This window comes from Suillus fuscotomentosus (assembly GCF_016647785.1).
Source record: "Suillus fuscotomentosus strain FC203 chromosome Unknown F5891scaffold_10, whole genome shotgun sequence".
Classification (NCBI taxonomy): domain Eukaryota; kingdom Fungi; phylum Basidiomycota; class Agaricomycetes; order Boletales; family Suillaceae; genus Suillus; species Suillus fuscotomentosus.
In genome coordinates this window covers 692,511-714,841 of record NW_024539522.1, presented here as the reverse complement: position 1 = coordinate 714,841, position 22,331 = coordinate 692,511, and the positions used below count along the sequence as shown (strand labels likewise).

Sequence of the window (22,331 nt, the reverse complement as noted above, 5' to 3'; positions counted from 1 at the left end):
GAGGGTTTTGATTTGAAGTACCATCAATGTGGTAACCATGGGGTTCAGTTGATTTGAACGACAAAATTTACCTTGGCAAGGTAAACTAGGTTGCAGTGCAAGAATCTTGCGTAGTTACAAGTTACAGCCAAAGTTATCAGGATTCACGTAGAACCTCTGCCTCTGTAGGGTGCTCATACCGAAAGAAGTCCCCGTTGATTTAGTCCCCTATGCAAGAGCGAGGCCCGTCGAGCACGTGACAAGAGTCGCACTGAGCAGTGTCATGCTATGGCAGATGCGATCTCAGACGACGAAGACGCTCTGGAAAGTCCCTAAACCTGGCCCTAATCAGGTCTAGGAAGTCATAATTAAATACGCCTCTGAGGGTACAAATCAAACGCAATCGATGCCCAAGTCTTCGGTAATGATCATCGCAGCCCGCTCTCCGATGAGAAGTGCAGTCGAATAAGTGTTCTGTATTTATCGTTAGATCGCACATCAACAATTCTTTGTTCAGTACTCACCCCACCAACATTCAACGGCGAAATGGACATATCTGCAACCTTCATGTTCGACACCCCGTATACATTAAGCCGAGCATCGACGACTCCATGATCTGCCTCCGGTTTCATGGCACAAGTCCCAAGCTACAAATACAAAGATCAGATATGAAATCATGGAAAGTTCACCCGCGCGCACCGAGTGCGACATCGTTTGCACTGATATTCGAGTCAATATTTCACTGTGACAATGGAAATGGGATGCCAACACTTACCGATATCGCGGTGGAATCGATCGATCGCCTCGTCATCTTCGGTAGTGTAAACAATGTCAGGCGCATACAAGTCCACTGGCCCGGAGGCTTCTCTGCAGGCTGCAGCGCTTCCCTCCGGGAAATCAGGATGGCCAGCAGCGAATTCACCTCGGTAGGAAGCCATGCGTCGGAAAATTTCGCGTGTCTTTTTGTACCCGAAGTTGAGAGGAACAATATCGGATGGACTACGCGGAGTGTCTTAGTCATGCAAAGCGCCTTGAAATGAAATGCGTCCACTCACTCATCTAGGATACCTGTATTAAAGTCCATTCGTTCTTTGCCGTGCTCTGTCATGTTGATGTGGACACTCCCAACAGACACAGGGTAAAGCTAATGAAAAGATTAGCAAAAGAACCGCAGGGTAGCCGGAGAGCAGCACTATATAATAACAGGCAGTCATGGAGCTACGAGGAGCTAAGATGTTCGATAGTGGCCTTGATGGCGGTGGAATGTATCTGGCTGTCATGAGCATTTCCATATCATCCAAGCTAAGTAATATGGACGTACTGCGCAAAAGGAGTAAATAGTGCAACAGCTTTGTCTGGCCGGTCCTGGAAGAAATCCTTCCAGCGAAGTTGAAAAGCTGGACTCATGGCTTTCAATTCCTCGTCATCAGGACGCCACTTGATTTTTGAATCAAGGCTGCTGAGATCCAAATCAGCACGATGCCAGCAGTGATGATGAGAACTTGCACCAACTTTCGTGCAAGGCTTTCTGCATTCAAGTAGTGGTAAAAGTTCTGGAATCGTGGGAGAAGCATGCTTACGCTGTAGGATACTGTCCCCACGAAAGGGGGTAGCGATGTCGTCGGTAGCCAGGTATGGAACAAGGACGAGATAATGATCTGACCGTCCTCAGTCAAAATCATAGAATAAATGTATCAAAATGCACCTCGATAATTTTCTCCGACGCCAGGTAAATTCACTAGTTGCTCGATGCCGCACCGTTTGAGGATCGCCTCGGCACCAATCCCAGACCTCTCCAGAATGGTCGGGGAACCGAACGCCCCAGCAGAGACAACAACAAGTTTTGATGCTCTTACAATACTTGACGACTGATCTGCATCCGGGCAAGACACTGGGTCGCTGGTGAACTCGACGCCTACAGCACGCTTGTTTCTTTCGTTTTGAAAAAAGTCAACCGTTTGCTGGTGTTGCGATCTCAGATGGCAACTTACTCGAAGATGACACGCTTCACGCGCTTTCCGTCCCAGACGTGTAAATTCGGGTTGTGAGCTTGGTTGTAGATATAGTGATGAGCCGCATCAGAACGCATTCCAGTTGACCCATCAAAGTACCTTTTCTACATGAGCTAATAAACCGAATGGACTACGAGTAAAGGGACTCACTTCTGACATGGCTGAGACAGATCTGGTTAGTGGTCGCAGATAGAGAAGAAACATCATAGCTTACACTGTATGTGTTGCATGTTTCCAAATCGTCAGTATCTTCTGCACACTGTCTCTTGTGATAGGTCGCGCCAACCTGGATGAACTCGTTGGAGATACCCATTTTACACCCACTAGATGACACTTTGATAGGTCCGTCATAGCCGTGAGTTGGACAATCGGGCTGCGCTTCGTATTTCTCCAGCTATCGATTGAACGTATAAGCGATTTTAATACATATCCTGAAAACGAATTCGAGACCTTCTTCATGAGAGGAATCAATTTCAGAGATTCCCAACCATCAACTCCCCAATCATCATAGTCCGAAGCAGGTGCACGTGTATATGCCATAACTGTCTCGTTATTAGATTATCGTTCATCATTGCAAGTATGCTACGCACAATTCACGCATGAGCCTCCACCTACGCAACGACCGGAATAAACGATCGGCGCACGGCCGTTGAGATGAGGAGATGGATTCCCTATGTTGAATGTAACCGTGGTGCTGGTCGGTGCTAGGTTGAGGAGAGCTTGAGAGGGTTGGACATGACATCAGTGAATTGATGAGTCCTCGATATTGTAGCCGTGGGAAGTATAGCACGATGTAATTCTGCTGCCGCCAAATATTAGCTTATATACTGCGAGCAATTTGAGTTGCACATATATACTCATGTATGCTTGTAAATCCAGCTTAACATGAATGATTTATAACAATCCTGGGACATTCCGCCTTTGCAGCCAATGAGTAGTGGTAGTATACCTGAGCCAATTGTTTTGAGCTTCGACATCTTACCTGATCTTGTTTTTTAATTACAATGTTATTTAAGGCCTTTTGATGGAAAGAGCCTCGGGCATTTGTCGACAAATATAAAATACCATTAGATTTAGTCACAAAGCTATGACATTCCTCCTTTTCAGATAATGAGGGGTGGTAGTAGACTTATCCCAATTATTTCGTGCATTGTCGTTTGGCCCTATTTATTTATCCCATTACAATGCTATTCAAGCCCTTCTCGTGAGAAGATACCTTTAGCGGACAACTTTTGAAACTGGCTGTACCGCTTCCAGCGGCCTCCGCTTTCAATAAGACTACATTAAGTATTTTCAAAACAATGCTTTACATGTTTCTGATTGCTGCTTATTGCAAATGTGAAAGTACAGCGGCGCTCTACAAGGCATCAGCGGGATCAATTGTGCTACAGCGCTGGAAATATCCTAAGTCCAACATTTGTATATGTTTGTTCATGTGACGGTGCGCTCACAAAAGTTCAACTTGAACTTTTCTTCCCGCTCTCACTCGCTCTCACTCATCGCTACTCTCACTTGCCACTTTGGCCGACGATGATGGTGCGATGACAACGACGATGACCCGACAGCAACAACCCAACAACATCAACACGACGACGACGATACAACGACAATGACGACGACACGACGACGACGACACGACGACGACGACACGACGACGACGATATGACGACGACGACGACAATGACGACGACACGACGACGACGACAATGACGACGATACGACGACGACGATGACGACGACGATACGACGACGACAATGACGACGACACGACGACGACAATGACGACGACGACGCGACGCAATGCGACGACAACGACACGATGCGACGACAACGACACGATGCGACGACAATGCGATGCGACGACAACGACGACGCGATGCGACAATGACGAGACGACAACGACGACGAGATGACGATGACACGACGACGACGCGATGACATGATGCGAGACGACGATGACGATAACACAACGACACAACGACGACGACACAACGATGATGACGACGGATACAACAATGACACGACGACGACAATACAACGACGACACAACAACATATCTCTCACTCGCTCTCGTCTATAATAGATAGATAGATGTTCGCTGTTTATGTCAGATTTAAAATTTAATGGAATTTGCTTGATATCATTTAATTGAATTGGAAAAGCTGCCTGAAAATAATGTGCTAGTATTGTCGTGAATTGAGATCCTATTTACGAAAATTTGAAAGGGATTAAAATAATTGGACAGATTGCCAAATCGTCAAATTCTTGCAGATTTGTGCAAGTTGGATCGCATTTCATCCAATTTGAGAAGGAGGTTTTTCCTGAGTAGCTTTGACATCGGAAGCAGATATAAGAAAATGAAAAACGCTTCTTTCCTCTACAAGGTCAAATATGATAATGTAATGACCGATGGCAGAATTATGCTGATGTGTGCGATTGTGTACTATATATTGTGATATATGGCTTTCTACTTTCTTCACCGGTTCACTGATGAATAGGTTTATTGAGGGTGTGTTGACCCGCTTCCAGAATCAAGATCCTGAGCGAGGGATCATATGCAGCCAAGCGACCTGCGACAACACAAGCTGTAGTGCCACCTGTACAGAGTAATGTCACGGTGTGAAGAGGACAATCCACTACAAGATGTTATTTGCTTACCTCCAGCAAAAACGATGTCGAATTCTGACAGGATTGGATGAGACATGTCAGATGTGGAGGGTTACTTTCAGGCAGCCCCGAGTCGCTGCATGCTTCCATCTTATAACATTCATGGGTAGTTGACGCCGGTATTGGGAGACTCCGACTGACGACACATGCATCACAAATCACACGGGCACTAGTACATAAGTATACTAGTGTCGCAGCACCTTATCGCGGGTGTCGCGGGCACCATAAGCTTATAAGTATTGCAGCACCCCCCAAATATGGAAAGAAGGTGCCCGCGATATAAGGTGCTGTCAGTAACTCATATTCAATTCCAAATCAAGCTGACTTTCTGCTATCGGTGGCTTGAGCAACTTGTGTCGCACTAGCAATGGTCAAATTTATCAGTCTACTAGTATGTCTTGCAATCTTCTGTGTGCGAGGTTAACAAGGACGACAGGGATCAAGCTCAAGGAGGCGATAAGGGACGGAGTGATGATGCTGGAACTGCAGATGGGTTTCGAACATTGCGTACGTGTCTTGGACTATTGTTTCTGATGAGCCAACTTGCTAAACCATCGCACATCCTGCCACACACAAATTCACACTCATCAGTCAACTGCACGCTTCCAATGACTGCGGAAGAAAACTCGTTCATCAGGAATACCCCGGAAAAGTTCTATACATCCATACTAATATCATGGTGGCATATGTCACGAACACAATGACAATCGTGACCATGGCCGCCCTACTCGTATACTACATCTAACGAAGAGTTAGCATGCTCAGCTACCAATCCTCATGCACATGCCCGAGCTGTGGGGCTGTACACAGGTGTCACTGGAGTCCAGGAAGACCGAGAACGCGAAGAAAGGTGCCATTGACCGTGTCAGGCTTCAGACAAATGCCCGCAACTACGCAATCACTCATTGAAGAGAAAAGAAAAGAACATTGTATGCGGAGGAATCAGACTACAATGCAATCTAAAAGATTTTTTATCGTTTATCGATTAGCAGTAAATAAGTGTAGTTAATGCGCACTCACTGTTTATGAACACCGCCCGCAGCAGTATTACTTGGCGCAGTATTTTCACACGGTGAAGACTGATAGGGACCAGCCTAGCCTGAATGCGACCTTGCTCCGTAAGCCATCACATGGATCACGCGCACACCTCAGAACAAGACTTAGGGGTCTATGTTTTTCGAGTCTATTTTTGTAGATCGGCTAGAGATGAAAAAGTCTTACAGATGTTGGGGGCAAAAGTACTTCAACCCTAATGGGGGTCACAACGATGACAACACCGGCAGATTGGCTCACTCGGTCAGTCGCAGGAGGAGTCGCGTTGTGACATTTACATCATGCATCGACATTCCATGCAAGAGCGAGGCCCGTCGAGCCCGTGACAAGAGTCGCACTGACCAGTGTAATGCTATGGCAGATGCAAACTTAGACGACGAGAAACCGCTGGAAGTCTAATTAAATACGCCTCTGACGATACAAATCAAATACAACCGATGCCCAAGTCTTCAGCAATGATCATCGCAGCCCGCTCTCCGATGAGAAGTGCCGTCGAATAAGTATTCTGTGTATATCGTTAGATCGCACATTAACAATTCCTTGTTGAGTACTCACCGTGCCAACATTCAATGGCGAAATGGACAGATCTGCAACTTTCAGATTCGACACCCCATATACATTAAGCCGAGCGTCGACGACTCCATGATCTGCCTCCGGTTTCATGGCACAAGTCCCAAGCTACAAATACAAAGATAAGATATGATATTGTGAAAGGTTCAGCCGTACATACCGAGTGGCACGCCGTTTGCACTGATGTTCGATTGGGAATTTTATAGTGACAGTGTCAATGGGGGATGACAAGTGGGCACTTACCGATGTCGCGGAGGAATCGATCGATCGCTTCGTCATCTTCGGCAGTGTAGACGATGTCAGGCGCATCCAAGTCCACTGGCCCAGAGGTTTCTCTGCAAGCTGCAGCGCTTCCCTCTGGGAAATCAGGATGGCCGGCAGTGACTTCACCCCGGTAGGAAGCCATGCGTCGAAAAATTTCGCGAGTCTTTTTGTACGCGAAGTTAAGAGGTACCATATCGGATGGACTGCGTGTAGTGTCTTGTCGCGCAAAGTGCTCTAAATGAAATACGTCCACTCACTCATCTAGGAAGCCTGTATTAAAGTCCATTTCTTCTTTGCCGTCCTCTGTCACGTTGATATGAACGCTTCCGACAGACGCGGAGTAAAGCTATGAAAAGATTAACAAAAAAAACAGTAGGTTCGGCGGAGAGCAGTACTGTATAACAACAGGCAGTCATGTAGCTGCGAGAAGGAAGGATGCTCGAGAGCGGCCTCGAGTAAGGTGGAAGATATCTGGCTGTCATGAGCATTCTTATATCATTAAAGCTAAACAACATGTACGCACCGCGCAAAAGGAGCAAATATTGCAACAGCCTTGTCTGGCTTGTCCTGGAAGAACTCTTTCCAGCGTAGTTGAAAAGCTGGATCCATGGCTTTCAATTCTTCGTCATCAGGACGCCACTTGATTTTCGAATTGATGCCACTGATATTCCATTCAGCACGATACCAGCAGTGATAACAACTTGCACCAACTTTTGTGCCATCAGTGACTTGCTGCTGTCGTTCCGTTGTGCAAGGTTTTCTACATTTCAGTAGTTGTAAAAGTGCTAGAATCATGGGGAGAAACATGCCTACCTTGTGGAGTACTTTCCCCACGAGAGGGGGTGTCAGTGGTAATGATCTCGTTGGCAGCCAGGTATGGAACAAGGACGAGATAGTGATCTGACCATCATAAGCCAAGCTCATAGAATACATGGATCAAAGTGCACCTTGATAATTTTCTCCGACGCCAGGCAAATTCACTAGTTGCTCGATACCGCACCGTTTGAGGATCGCCTCGGCACCAATCCCAGACCTCTCCAGAATGGTCGGAGAACCGAACGCCCCAGCAGAGACAACAACAAGTTTTGATGCTCTTACAATACTCAACAATTGATCCGCATCTGGGCAAGACACTGGGTCGCTGGTGAACTCGACACCCACAGCACGATTGTCCCTATCATTCAGAAAGCTGTCAACGGGTTGCTGCGGTTGTGATTCCAAGTGGTCACTTACTCGAAGATTATACGCTTTACGCGCTTTCCGTCCCAGATGTGTAAATTTGGATTGTGAGTTTGGTTGTAAACATAGTGGTGGGCTGTGTCAGAACGCCTTCCGGTTGTCCCATCAATGTATTTTTTGTATATGAGCCAAGAATTCGCAATTGCCTGGGAGTAAAGGGACTCACTTCTGAGACGGCTGAGATAGATCTGATTACTTGTCGCAGTTAGGAAGGGAACATGATAGCTTACACTGTATGTGTTGCATGTTTCCAAATCGTCGGTATCGTCGGCATACCGCCTCTTGTGATAGGTCGTGCCAACCTGGATGAATTCGTTGAAGATACCCGTTTTACACCCACCAGATGACACTTTGATAGGCCCGTCATAGCCGTGGGTTGAACGATCGGGCTGCACCTCATATGTCTCCAGCTATAAAGGAAATGTATAAGCTATTTGAACAAATATCCTGAAGACGAATTTGAAACCTTCTTCATGAGAGGAATCAGATTTTCAGATTCCCAACCATTAACTCCCCAATCATCATAGTCCGAAGCAGGTGCGCGAGTGTATACCATAGCTGTCTAGCTATTAGAATCTTGTTCATCGCTGCAAGTATGCTACGCACAATTCACACATGAGCCTCCACCAACGCAACGACCGGAAGGAACGGCCGGCGCACGGCCGTTGAGACGAGGAGATGGATTTCCTATGTTGAATGTAACCGTGGTGCTCGTCGGTTCTTGGTTGAAGCGAGCTTGAGAGGGTTGGACATGAATAGGTTTGTTGAGGGTGTGTTGACCCGCTTCCAGAATCAAGATCCTGAGCGAGGGATCATATGCAGCCAAGCGACCTGCGACAACGCAAGCTGTAGTGCCACCTGTACAGAGTGATGTGTGAAGAGGGTAAACGACTACAATATGTGATTTGCTTACCTCCAGCAAAAACGATGTCGAATTCTGACAGGATTTGATGAGACATATCGGTTACTTTCAGGCAGCCCCTCGCTGCTTCCATCTTATAATATCCATGGGTCGTTGACGCTGGTATCGGGGGACTTACGACACGTCACAAACCACATGGTGAAGACTGTGATAGGTGGCAATAGTGATTAATGATTGCTTTCGCGAGTCCAGCCTAGCCCGAATGCGACTGTAACGAGGTCCTCATGACCTCGCCATATTGTTCTTTATCCTTTCCTGTTAGCCGTTACGACTGTCATTTAAACTTCTGAGCAGGACGATGGAGTAGTGCTTGGTGTCTCGACTGTGCTCTCGTATGTGGTTGTGTGTGTGTACTCGTATGCTGTGCTCTCTATGGTTGTTCCGGCTGACTAAGCCTTCGGAATCTGCCTTGGAAGGCTCTCTGCATCTCTTCGGCTCTAGGACCCCCTACTCCATGCACCCCCCTAAAAACAACCGGCGCCGCCCTCGACGCCGTCCTCACAACGTTAGCTTCTACTCTGCTGCTCTCTCCATACTATCTTCTCGATACCACTTCCCGCTCTCCTTCTATCTCTACTATATCTGTTTCGTTTTCATTATCTGTTTCTGTTGTTCCGTTTGTTTCATCTACTTCTTCTTCGACTGTTGTTTCTTTCCCCATTGTGTCTTCCGGCTTCTCCGCATCTCCTCGTCCTGCTTCCTGGAGTTTTCTTTCATAGGCGTCTTGGTCTCTTGCAAGCTTAGTTCCTTCTCTCGGCGTGAATCCATGTAGGCGTCTGGTACTGAAGTCTCCTTGTAGTGAACCTCCTTCCATGGTTTCCAGTTTGTATGAGTTCAGGTTCCGTGATTGTATTCGTCGTGGTATGGACCACTTCGGAATTAGTTTCCGTTCCGTTTTGAATGTATAATCTAGGTCACTGCGGTAAACTTGAACTAACTGGCCGATTTTGAAAGTAACTTCCCTAGGTGATCTTTGCAAGAGTTTTTTGCTGAATGCAGCCTTCCTTTTGATCACGTGTCTGACTACCTCTTCGTAACCGTCTAGACGTTGTTGTTCAATGTACGCGATCTGCGTTGATGCGTCTGTGCTTCTGAGTATTGATGTGCTCTCTTCTAGCGGCGTTGGAGGCATGTTGACGATTAATCCTAGTAGAAGCTCCTTTGGTGAGAACTTAAGAGCTGGAAGGAGGCGGTGATTAAGTGCGTAAACTGCTTCGTCTAGATGGTCTGGCCAGGATGCTGGGAGTTTGTTCCAGGATGCTTCTTCGACGTTGTCCTCTCCTAAAGCTGGTGCACATAGGTGCTTTAGGACGTGAAGTAACAGCTTGTTTGTTCCTTCGACAAGGCCGTTTATCCACGGCAAATATGCTGCAACGGTGTGTAGTTTACTTGCTCTTGACATGCAAAACTCTCTCACTGCATCGTTATTAGTGTCTTCCTCCGTCGGCCATGAACGTTTCTGGTGCAATAAACGTGTTGAAGATTTGCTTTAGGCTATCGATCGTGGTGTTTGCGCTTCCGGCAGTCTTATACTTGAATACCCATACGTGTTGCGAGAACGTGTCGAGGTAAACGCCTAGCGTGCTATGCCCTCCTTTCCCTTTGGGAAGGGACAGGTAGTCTCCTACTAAGAGCTCGAACGGGTGACGTCTGGTGATTGGTTCTAATCGTGAGTGCATATATGTGGGTCCGAAATTTTTGCACTTAGCGCAGTTTTTGACAGCTTCTAGGATTGATGCGTCGAGTTTCAGACTGCAAATATGATCTAAAAGTGTTAGTTTAATCGCATCGCGTCCCCAATGTCCTCCTTCTGAATGGGCTCGTTCAGCTAATTCTTTGGCTTCTTCTTTAGTGACGCATTCAACTCTTGACTTGGCTCTTGTCGTGTTGCTACTTTTGAGTCGCCAAAGCTTACCTTCGTCGATGAAGTATTCCGAGGCTCGGTGTTTCGCGCACCTTCTCTTGCCTAGGTCTTCAGTATGGTCTAGGTTGTAGATGGCTTCCACTATCTCTTGAAATACTGGTTCGTTTGCGAACCGAGTTCGTAATGCTTCTATCTTGGGGTCCTGTTTCCGATATGTGCATGATGTCGTTGACGAGTCTGGTACGTGCTTCCCAGTCCTCATTAATGGTCCACTCACTTCCATCTCCTGGTATACGCGGTGTAGAAACAACTATACTGAGAGGAACAAAGAAATGCTCCTGACTGTATCTAAAAAGTTGTAGGTCGTGCATTGCCTAGTCTGCGATACTTGAGATGGCAAGTGCATTCGACCCTAAAGGGGAAGCAGGTGCAGCGGAGATCTAGAGGTACGTGCTTCAGCGAAGCGCGAGAAAGCGCAGGTGCGCGCAAGGCGCGGGAACACGCGCGTGTATTAGCGCAAAGCGCGGGAAAGCGCGCGCATGTAAGCGGAAATAAGAGAGACTAAACTTATGTGAAGATATAAGCAAGATAAAGGATGTGAGATGTGTTGTGCTAATGAATAGATTTCTACTGCAACTTTCTAAGTAGTAAGTACTAGGTAAAGTTGGGTGAAAAGTAAGGTAAATAATAGTATGTACTGCTGGCACTTATATAGCGCGCCTAAGCGCGCTCATGCGGAGCCGAAGCGCTACCGAGTAGGTATGTAAAAATATATATGAGTGAGAAACTATAATAAAAATAAAGGTGGAACTATGCTAATAAAGGAAATGGAAATATACACACTAGAGAGCTTGGTGGACAGTGGATGGATGCATCTGGATGGCTGGCGCTATAGGGCGCGCAAGCACAGGAACGCGCGCGCGTATACATCGTGAAGCGCGAGAATGGTGCGCGCATGGCGCGCGTTGCGTGGGAAAGCTGCGCGTCATATAGGAATCACTGTGGATGGTACACAGAGTGATGCTGCGAGTTGGTGCTGTATACTCCCTAGTAGTAAAGCGCCATATCACACTATGAGATGCACGAGTCTCTACAGTGGTTGTCCCTCCCATTTACGACTCAGTCCATCAGCAACGACGTTCAATTTCCCTGGTACATGTCTAACGTCTGAGATGTTGTAAGACAGGATGCCTTCTCGCCATCGTGCATGGGCCGCTGTAAGGTTGGGGTTGAGCAGAGTGTCTTTCAGTGCGTTACAGTCAGTCTCTATTTCCACTGGGAATCCCCAAACAATATTTGAGAACTTATCCAGTGCAAACTTTAATGCAGCAAATTCTAGGAGATACGACTTGTATCGTTGTTCTGCCTTTGAGGTTCGTTTTGAGGCGAATCCGATGGGGTGTAATTTCTCTATCCATCATCCTTCTGGGGTCTGCGTTCTGACTTTTTGCGCTAGTACTCCCGCGAATCCTTCGGCGCAGCCATCCGTTGTTAGGACGAATGGTGATCTGTCGTATCTTGGTCCTTGTACTACCGGTCGTGATGTGACTGCTGATTTGAGGTGCAAGAATGCTCGCGTATGTTCCGCTTTCCAGTGAGCCGTAAGTTTGTAGCTACTCATTATCCTCTTGTAGGTGGTCTTGTTGTACTGCGCTGGGAGAGGTACATCCTTCAAGAGGTCTCTGAGTGGTGCTTCACGTTTAGCGTAAGCTTTGATCAGTGTACGATAATGTCCTGTGAGTCCGAGAAATGATACTAAGTCTAGTGTGTCTTCCGGTTGCGGCCAATCGACTATTGCTGTAAGTTTCGACAGGTCCGATTTGACTCCTGCAGGTCCTATTGTGGCACCTGCGAATTCGGTTTCGGTGACCATGAGACGTGTTTTCAATGGCGCTATTGAAAATTCGCACTCCCTGAAGCGTTTGAAGATAGCTTCGAGTTTTTCCATCATATCTTTGAACGTGTCTGCCGAGCAACCTCCGTCATCCATGAAGATTTCCATAGTGTAGCTCACCAAGAAGTCTTGAAGTCTTATTGCGACGGCTTCGCAGAACATTGTTGGCGCTCCCGTTATTCCCATCGGCATTCTTTTGTACCAGAAATAGCCTCTACCTTCGACGTAAAAGGCTAGATACGGGCACCATTTGTCTGGTACTTGGAGGGCATAGAATCCTGATGCGAAATCAAACACTGATACGTACCTATGTCCACTTAGACGCTGTTGTTTCGCTAAAAGATCGCCTTGAGGCATAGGCGCTATTTCGGTGACTCTATTGAGTTGTCCGAAGTTCTGACATATACGCCATTTCCTTGGGGCTTCTTTATGTTGCTTTGGTGGCACCGCTTCAACTTCTCATTCCGGGAGTTCGAACATTGGTTGTTCTCCCGTGGTTCTGCATTGGTCATTGATGCGCTGTTGGAGTTCCTCCCATGATAATCCTGTAGGTTCGTGAGCTTTTTGTGCGATTACCGTAGTTGCAGCACATTTAACGAGTTCTGCCGGCGCATGTTCGATGATTCCTGCCTCTAGCATGTCGTCGATACGAGCACTGAAGAATCGGGATTGGTCTGGCATTAGTGGTCTCTGGTGGATTCGTAAGTTGAACATTGCTGCTTCTGGGACATTGAGGTTGACATATGCGTCCGGGATTGGCTTGACTTCTTTGAGGGATAGTGCGAAGACGTCTGCATTGCGTTGGATGAGGTCTTCTAGCTGCTGCTTTTCATCTGCCGTGATGTCTTTGCCGAGCGTGACTTCTGATAGGATCTTCGTTACTCTTGCTGGATTCTCCGGCCATGTATGCCTGGTGAAGATATTCGGCTCGTTTGGTTGCGGTTCTGGGAGTTCTCCTAAGAGTCCTCCTTGTTCTTCTTGATTCAGATCAATTAAGACTTGGATTGGTACTGGTGAGTCTGTAACTTTGGAGCTATCAACTTCGCAGTTTTCACAGCGGAAGGTATCTTGTTCGACTTCCCTCGAGGGGAGTGTTCCACTCCCCACTGTTTGACTATGTTTTTCACTTTTTTCTCCAGGATTTGGCTCTACGTAGTGCTCGCTCATCATTTTCTGAGCTCGCTTCCATATCTGACGCAGTCGTTGTTGTTCCTTCTGCTTTGGGGTCATGGTGTGCGGTTTCCATTGTCCCATGGGCGTATATGATAGGTGCTGCGTGGATGCTTCGTTGTTGCTGTGGGTTTCCTGTTGCTTGATATCTTGCGTTAAGCTAACACCATGCTCTGCGTGTTGTAATGCTCGTGGGTGCGCTAATTGGTTGTATAAAGTTGTCGATTGAGAGCTATTGGTGATCTTGATTGAGTCTGTTGTGTAGTCATGTTCGGCCTTAAACGATTGCAACAGTGGCTTTCCGAATAGGAATGCCCATCCTCCTCCACTGTCAAAGACTTCGAAATCTCCTTTCACTCGTACTCCGTCGATGTCTATTGTTCCTGACCATTTGGCGTCTGCATTGATGATGTTCCCGTTTGCCATTCTCAGCTTCCTTTCTGATGGGCCCCAGTTGGTAAGACAGTGTTTGACTTTGTTGAATACTGATGTGCACATGGCCGCTACCATAGCGCCATCATTGAATAGTGCTCGTACTCTGACTGCTTCTCCTTTCAGCCCTTCCAGTGTGATTTGGTGGATGAAAGGTACTGCTTCCTTCACTTCCAGCTGTTCCTTAGTTATTGTGACGTGTCCCACTGAGTACAGGTCAATGACGTCGATTGTGTTAAGTGGCGCTGATACACAAGTAACTATTGGGGTAGTTGAAAGTTTGGGGCATATAGGTGGGTCTGTGTCCTCGCACAGTGCCCCCATACGCACGAGGACATTGCTTCTGGCGTGAGTCTCCGTTTCATTCTGGGTCAGCGTAGTATTGTTCCTTATGCTGACCCTTCCCCTTTTCCCTCCTCTTGCTCGGTGAGTTCTTCAATCCATGCGCTGTTGTACTGTGGAGTATGATTGATGACAAGCGAGATTGGTGTGGCTAGAGTGCGGTTGAAGGCTCCTAATACCTTGCTGGTGATTGCTCTCCATGCTGCCTCCTTGCGTGATAACCTCTCTGCGTGGTCTGCTGGTAGTGGGCAGTTACAGTCCGTTGTGCCCGTGAGTTCCACAACCGAAGCATTCTCCCGAACTGATGGCTGCGGTGCCCGGCTTGAGCGGATATCCTGTTTCATGCGTGACACGAGTGTTCTCGCCCCACTTTGCATTCCACTTTGTGAGCTGATTTGCGTACGTTGTCCTGCCACTTGGGCTATCCGGTTGTTGGGGTATGGCATTGACGAGTTGTCTGACTAGCATCTTCATGTCCTCCGTGACAACGAACTGCTGCTGGGGTGTGCTTGGCTGGCGGTTGTACGTAGTCTGCGTGTTCTGACTAAGTGGTAACGTTGGTACTCGCGTGTACGAACTGTTGTTCAATGGTATCGTTGGTTGGGCTGGTGTGTTGAGCGACATTTTGCTAAGCTGGCTTTGGAGAGCGGTGATTGGGTTCTGCTGTGGTGCTCTTTGTTGGACTCTGGCTAGATCCGCACGTAGTGTTTTGAGTTCCTGAGACTGCTTAAGATGTTGCTCTTGTTTTTCCGCAAGTCTGCTCCCTTTCAGCTCCATTACCGCCTTTGTAAAGTCTGCCCACGTATTATACTCCTCGTCTTTGAGTAGGTCCTTCACTACGTCTGGTAGCTTGCTGCGGATTTGCCAAATCATAGACGCGCTTTGGTCTATTCCTGCATCAGTAGCGAGTTGCTGTGTCTTCACCGCCCAAGCGACATGGGTCCAGCACTCTCTATCATAGAGCGTCGTCTTCTTTCCTACATCTTCCTCTCTTAGCGCGTGATCCAACAACTCTCTCTCGTATTCTGCTTTCGTCTTCTCTGCTATTGTTATTGGCGGCCAGCATCTCTCAAACACTGCTACAAATATGGACCATGTAGCTTTGTCTGTGGAGTTAAGGGCTTTGAACCATCTCTCCGCTTGAGAGCTGGTTCCTAAATAGTCTCCGAAGGCGTCTATCTTGTCGCTGCTTGTCGTTATTACTTGCTGGCGCATTGCTCAGTTGAACGATTTTAAGAAATCGGCTGGATTTTCCGACGCACGTCCATCACCGTGGAAAATCTGTGGAGTTTCCGTAGGCATGAAAGCTTTAAGTTGTGCGATTTCAAAGAATGCTGCTAAATCGTAGTCTGGTACCATAGAAATGGATGTGAGCGGTTCTGTTTTTGTGCGACGTCGTAGTAGTTTGAGATCGATTGGTGGTAGATGGAAATCTAGCTCTGGGACCTCTAATTCTGGGAATGGGATTGGTTTGTCGTATTCTTCGTTCTCTGCTAAGCTGCTGAGTGACGAGACGCTGGAGCGATCTGGTGTATTGCTCGTGGATGGCTCTGGTGTGTCGAGTGAGGAGGAGGCAACAGACGTTTCCTCTGACCAAATTGTCCAGTTCGTTTTTAAACGAATGTTGGTTATCGCTTGTCCTGTCGCTGTTCTGGGTCTTAAACTGTCAGTGTCGGGCATGAATTATTTAACGTAAAAGATAGGATGGACACAGCTCTTTTGTAATATGTACAGGTTTTTTAAGATGTGGTACGACATAATAAACTGCGAGTTTTCTGTAAATGGGTTTAGCGTTCTGAATCGAAGGTTTCTAAATTCTATTTGGGTAACCAAACCAAGACTGCGAGCTAAGGCTATAGGCAAGGACTAGGTGCTGAATGTGAGCTTGAATTGGTTCGAATCCGCTCTGTTCACCACGACGGAGTAGTGCTTGGTGTCTCGACTGTGCTCTCATATGTGGTTGTGTGTGTGTACTTGTATGCTGTGCTCTCTATGGTTGTTCCAGTGTAGAGACTGATATCTCTGTGGCCTTGCAGAGGCTATATATGCGACCTGTCTCAGAGTACAGTTTGATGCACAACTTGTGCCAATACCTTTCCAATCATTCCCTATGCGAAGCAAAACTCTCCCGCGCCAAGCGCGCGCTACCTTCCCACGCATCGGCCACCCCAAGCGCAGCATTCTTGCGCGCGCATTAGGCGCGCTTTCCTGCGCTCGAAGCGCCCTACGTCGCACGTCCATCCATTGTCCAAACTAACCTCACTGGTATGTGTTCCTATCATTTTCTCCATATCAGACCATATTCTATTTAATGATTGCTCAATTCTCATGTCATGGACCCTTATTACATACCTTACCTACTCGCTTCGGCTCCGCTTCAGGGGCGCATTTTTAGACATATATAAGCGCCTGTAGTTCATATTTTACATCATCAAATCATATAGAAGCTCCCTGCACCTCACTATCAGTGTAAAGCTCATCCGTCACATGCCATAGTCAGTATCTATTGGCAATAAGAACATCCTTAACGTCTATTACAAACCTCTGCTTGTAAACCCACCTTGCGCTTTTCCCGCGCTTCGCGCCGCTCAAGCGCTACCTTCCCGCGCATCGGCCGCCCTAAGCGCTTCGTTCTCGCGCTCGCGCCTCACGCGCTTTCCCGCGCTCTACGTCGGCCGACGAACGGCACCCTTTGCACCAACCTCTAGATCTCTGCTGTACTTGCTTCCCCTTTAGGGTCGAACGCACTTGTCACCACAAGCATAGCAGCTTAGGCAAGCAGACCCAACACATAGTTCAGAATACCACCATCTGGATAGTTGTTTCTACACCGGCTGACTAAGCCTTCGGAATCTGCCTTGGAAGGCTCTCTGCATCTCTTCAGCTCTAGGACCCCCTACTCCAACGAGTACCTCACAGAGGCCTTCGGCCGACTTGCTTGTTACCCATTTTCCTCCCTCCATTCGTACCTATCTGTTTCGTTCCGAATGGCCCCAGTTACTGGAGACTCGAATTGCAGAGACTTTGACTCAACTGTCATTCGACCGAGAACCTGTGTCGTTGTCTTCGAGCTGTGTAATCACGCCGCTAAAACCTTGCTCCGTCACGTAAGGTCGTGTTCAAATAAATCATGACATCAATTCCCAACATCTGCCTGTGCACCAAATGTATCTCTTCTAGACTCCCACCTCAATCGCTCCAATGGAGGATTTTCCGTCTTTCAAAACTGTCGTCCTCGCATCATCATTGCTGTGTATGATATCTAAATTTCATGTCTCACTCACGCTAATTTAAGAACCTTCTCACCCACAATTAGAATGCGACCCCTCCCAACCAAGCACTCTCCTCATTAAGGCCAGACAACAACAAGGGCTCGTCTTAATTTACTCTCATTTCCTCAGTCTCGACGCACGCCAGCAAATGATATTGTCCACCGCGACTGCTCTCATCACCACCATACCTTACTCATCATTAATGTTTCACTGGGCATCAATGTCGAGCACTGAGAGATCCGACTCGTCGAGCACCGAAAGATCCGAGATAGTGACGCGGGGAGAGTGAGAGGTATGAGTGCATGCCATTTTGGACGTAGACGAGCGATGAGTGACGTCGGCTTGTGTCCTACAATATATGTTCAATCTTTTCTTCAATATTCATGTATCCAAGCTACTCACCTTTAAAAGAAGCCTTTGTAGTGTATGAACATCTCAGTTCTTCTATGAGAGACTGAGATGTGAGTAGATCTCTGCACCCAGCTATTACAATGTTCTAATGTCTTCTAGTTACCTTTTGTCTTAGGTACATACACCGTTAATATGAGTTCTTCTACGAGAGACTGAGATTTACCTTTTGTCTTAGCGTTCACACGTCTCCCGCTCGACATTCATCTCTTCAGGTTATGGGCCCTGACCCGACCATGGAACCCGCGCTCCCCAGCACCAACTCCAGCCTGTTTAACGTTCTGAAGCTTGCCGAGGATGGCTCGAACTGGATAACCTATAAGGAAAGAACATTAACAGCTATAGGTGCCCGAGGTTTGATGCGCTATACTGATGGTCGCGCGAGCGAGCCTACCCCGTTCAATGTTGACCCCAAAACGAAGGCCATTACGAAGCCGGACGGGTCTATGCCCTCGCAGACTGAGATAGACAAGTTAGACAAGAAGATCGACGAATACCAGCAAAAGAACTCACTGGTAAAGCAACAGATCTTCTCGACGATCACCGATCGCCTTCTACTAAGGGTCCAAAAGCTAAAAGCTGGATCTGATATCTGGGATGAAATATGTCAGATACACAAAGGAAAAACGGAATTGGTTCAGATAGACTTACGTCGACGCATGCAGGAGACAAGATGTGAGGAAGGAGGGGACGTGAAGGCGCATTTTGCCGAGTTGTTGAGGCTGCAGGAGTCACTAGCAGGAATGGGTGTGATACTTGTCGACATGGATTTCCACGCCATCATCCTAGGATCCCTTCCAGAATCTTACCGACCTCTACTGTCCTCCATTAGCGCCGTTGCCAAGATCACGAAGACCCCACTAAGCCCCTACAAACTAATTAGCATTATCACCGAGGAGTATGAGCATCGGCAGCTTACCGAACATCGTCCGAGTAAACAAGGGAAGGATGCTGCATTCTCGGCAGCCAGACCACATCACTCACGGCCCAAGCCATCGGGAAGCACGAACGAAAAGAACCAGGAGATTACCTGCTTCAACTGCAACCGAAAAGGCCACTACAAAAGTGACTGTTGGCGTCCGGGAGGAGACAAGGAGGGACAGGGTCCCCAACAGAGGAGAGGTCGAAATGACCGTTCGCAGAAGCAAACAGCCAATACCGCGTCCCAGCCAGAGCCCCCAAAAGATGACTATGCCTTTGCTACGTCAGACTTAGCAGGTGTAGCGGAGGGTCTCAACGTACCTATGGACCACCGTGGAGCCATAATGGACTCCGGCGCAACATCCCATTTTTGCCCTGATCGCTCACGATTCGAGGACTTTGAGTCCATAGCCCCACAGGACATTCAAACGGCTGATGGATCAAAAGTTAGTGCGATAGGACGGGGAAACGTGAAAATAGACTTACCTCTGGGTACAAAACGTACCACTGTCACTCTCCGCAACGCCCTTTATGCGCCCAAGATGGCCTTTACCCTCATATCCACGAATCGGATAACAGCCGCAGGACTGGCTGTCCATTTTGAAGGCCGCGTGTGTCGAATCTTCTCTGCGGGACCAAAGAGGACGCTGATCGCTGAGATACCGCAAGTCCATGGACTCTATACCATCACCGCACACCCTAAGCACCACGCAAACATTGTGAAAGGACAGCTTACCTTATTGCAAGCCCACTGTATACTCAGGCATATATCCCAATCTGCAGTGAAGCAGATGGGAGAGGCGAAGATGGTGGTGGGGATGGACGTCGACACGTCGACGGCGCCGGAATTTTGCGAAGTCTGCGTAAAAGCTAAGGCCACACATCAGCCGTTTCCAGACGAGACCAAGAATCGGGCACTTACCTACGCGGAATTAATCCACACAGATGTGTGGGGTCCGGCCCAGACGGCAAGCATCAACGGTAGTACTTACTACATCTCCTTCACGGATGACTTCTCCCGTGAAACAAAGGTCAGATTCTTAAAAGCAAAGAGTGAGGCACTTACGGTGTTTAAACAATACGAGGCCAACATCATGCACCAGCGCCTGAACACAAGCATTCGGATACTCCGTTCAGATCGAGGAGGAGAGTACATGTCTGCAGAGTTTGATAAGTACCTGCAGGACCAAGGGATCGAATGGCAACTTACTGTCCATGACTCTCCCCAGCAAAACGGCGTCACAGAACGCCTGAACCGGACGTTAGTATCGCATGCTCGGGCGATGCTCCTGGCACATGATTTGCCAAAATACCTGTGGGCCGAGGCGGTCAGCTACGCAGTCTGGTTGAAAAACCACGTACCTTCTAGAGCAATTCCCGGCCACACTCCCTATGACCTCGTACACAGCTCCAAGCCGAGCCTAGCATTGATGCGGGGAGAGTGAGAGGTATGAGCGCATGCCATTTTGGACGTAGATGAGCGACGAGTGACGTCGGCTCGTGTCCTACAATATCATCAGTGAATGCATGAGTCCTTGAAATTGTAGCTGTCGCAGCTGTAGGATGATGTAATTCTGCTCCTACCAAATATGACTATACATACCACAAGAAATTTGACTTGATCATACTTAGTCATGGATGGCCACCAACATAGACTCGCTAGATGAGACCATGACAAAGTCATAACAAGCTGCCTTCGCAGCCAGCAACGAATGTAAGTGTAACGACGTCCGTGTTATTGAACATTTTCACTTGCAAGCATTTATGTTTTATATTAACAGATTATCTAAGACTTTCCGCAGGACAATGGCCTTAGCCCTTGACGGCGCATAGAAATTGACCTAGCGGTCAGTGACAAAATCGTAACATGCTATCTTCGTAACCAGTAAGGGACGGAAGCTCACTAGCGTTGACGTCGCTGATTGTTCTCATTTCCCATCAAATATTGGCCTAATTTTAATGCTATCCAAGACTTTCTGCAGGACAACGGCTTTAGCCCTTGACAGCAAATGGAGATTGGCCTGACGGTTAATAACAAAATCGTAACACGCTATCTTCGTAACCAGTAAGGGACAGAAGCTCACTAGCATTGATGTTACTGATTGTTCTCAGTTCCCGTCAAATATTGGCTCGATTATAATGTTATCCAAGATTTTTCGCAATATAACGGCTTTATGCTTCTGACTCCGCTCGTCGTATCGTGAGTGAGGTCGCTTAACTGTTGCCACAGACTTGCCAACAGTAGGGTGACTTGGATTGCATTGTAGGGAATGGTAGATTACGGACATACTAGGTAGTACTATTCATAGTCAATTTTAATCTTACTTACTACATCTGTTGGCTCGGCGTGAAGTTCAAGCAGTTTCGAGACATCAAACTTCAGTGCCTTGAGAATTTTTGCCTGGCGAACGTAGACATTTTGTAGAGGGTAAATGTTGCGGGTGTGCTTCTCTATCTTTCGTCCAATAGCCTCTGGCACAAACCTCTGTACCAACTCCTTCAAGTCACAACTCGACGCTTCCCCGGTCATGATCTCAAATATCTCTCAAATTTCGTGAATTTGGCTCGTCTGAGTGTAAGTGGTCTTGTGGACCTGGTTTGGGCGACGCTTGGTGAAAGCGAGAACAAAGAGGCGGATAAGCCTATAGCCGTCAGTCGTCTTCACATCGACGTGTGCCTCGATGAGGGTCTGCCACTTGCGGACAAGGGAGAGTAGCTTGTCCGAAGTGAAGTACATGCCGTGGAAATTTGTCAGACAGTTCTTTCCCTGCACCTCATCGATCCGTAGTTTGATCTTATGGAACAATTGTTGTTTGGGATGATATTATCGGGGAACCTGCCTGTGGCCATGAACCCGGAGCAAAGAAACTGCAAAATAATGCTAGGTCAATTTAGACTATGTTGAACGGACCAACAACCTTACCATGGCAGAAAACTCAACAACACCACGCCGGTAATCCTCCTAAGATAGTCATAAGAGGTGGATCAAGATTGTATGACATAAAACTGACGAGCTCAAGGTAAACCAGTGTGTCATTGAGATTGAGATTGATACGTTCGGTAGTAGTCGAGGAATAGATAGAGTACAACGTATCCCCAATGGTACTGCTCGTAAGTCCCTGCGAGTTGATCGACTGATACCTGGCAACTCCAGCGATAAATAACAGTAGCTCGGCATTCTCTGACTGGAAGGGAGCAAATGAGATGATGTCAGAAGGAATTTGCTGTCAGCGTATCTAGAAGCCGTCAGTGAACTCAAGAAAAGATATCCAAGATCCAAACTTACTGGCACTGCAGTTTTCACTTCCTTGTCCTTCAAGGT

General features: G+C 47.5%; 4 protein-coding genes across 4 annotated transcripts; all 4 read right to left on the bottom strand.

Annotated features, from left to right (window-relative positions):
• Nucleotides 1-372: 372 nt before the first annotated feature.
• On the bottom strand, nucleotides 373-2,531 carry F5891DRAFT_1184546 (GMC oxidoreductase-domain-containing protein; the record flags this gene model as incomplete). Its single annotated transcript, XM_041366453.1, has 14 exons — nucleotides 373-453; nucleotides 504-626; nucleotides 679-698; nucleotides 755-978; nucleotides 1,035-1,123; nucleotides 1,173-1,248; nucleotides 1,301-1,438; nucleotides 1,492-1,507; nucleotides 1,560-1,637; nucleotides 1,685-1,911; nucleotides 1,971-2,090; nucleotides 2,142-2,152; nucleotides 2,206-2,385; nucleotides 2,442-2,531. The coding sequence occupies 14 exons, from the start codon at nucleotides 2,529-2,531 to the stop codon at nucleotides 373-375; spliced, it is 1,473 nt and encodes a 490-aa protein (XP_041229910.1).
• Nucleotides 2,532-4,475: 1,944 nt separating this feature from the next.
• Nucleotides 4,476-4,695, bottom strand: F5891DRAFT_1184545 (uncharacterized protein; the record flags this gene model as incomplete). The annotated part of the gene is made up of 2 exons (XM_041366452.1): nucleotides 4,476-4,588; nucleotides 4,650-4,695. The coding sequence occupies 2 exons, from the start codon at nucleotides 4,693-4,695 to the stop codon at nucleotides 4,476-4,478; spliced, it is 159 nt and encodes a 52-aa protein (XP_041229909.1).
• Nucleotides 4,696-5,791: 1,096 nt separating this feature from the next.
• Nucleotides 5,792-8,743, bottom strand: F5891DRAFT_1207244 (uncharacterized protein; the record flags this gene model as incomplete). Its single annotated transcript, XM_041369059.1, has 14 exons — nucleotides 5,792-6,216; nucleotides 6,267-6,389; nucleotides 6,442-6,461; nucleotides 6,525-6,748; nucleotides 6,803-6,891; nucleotides 6,941-7,016; nucleotides 7,069-7,206; nucleotides 7,257-7,305; nucleotides 7,359-7,445; nucleotides 7,493-7,719; nucleotides 7,779-8,194; nucleotides 8,251-8,342; nucleotides 8,391-8,642; nucleotides 8,698-8,743. The coding sequence occupies 14 exons, from the start codon at nucleotides 8,741-8,743 to the stop codon at nucleotides 6,136-6,138; spliced, it is 1,920 nt and encodes a 639-aa protein (XP_041229908.1). The 3' UTR covers nucleotides 5,792-6,135.
• Nucleotides 8,744-20,937: 12,194 nt separating this feature from the next.
• On the bottom strand, nucleotides 20,938-21,807 carry F5891DRAFT_1207230 (ribosomal S3Ae family-domain-containing protein; the record flags this gene model as incomplete). Its single annotated transcript, XM_041369058.1, has 3 exons — nucleotides 21,603-21,807; nucleotides 21,339-21,551; nucleotides 20,938-21,030 (listed from the first exon to the last, which is right to left on the bottom strand). The coding sequence occupies exons 1-3, from the start codon at nucleotides 21,744-21,746 to the stop codon at nucleotides 20,938-20,940; spliced, it is 450 nt and encodes a 149-aa protein (XP_041229907.1). The 5' UTR covers nucleotides 21,747-21,807.
• Between the last annotated feature and the right edge of the window lie 524 nt (nucleotides 21,808-22,331).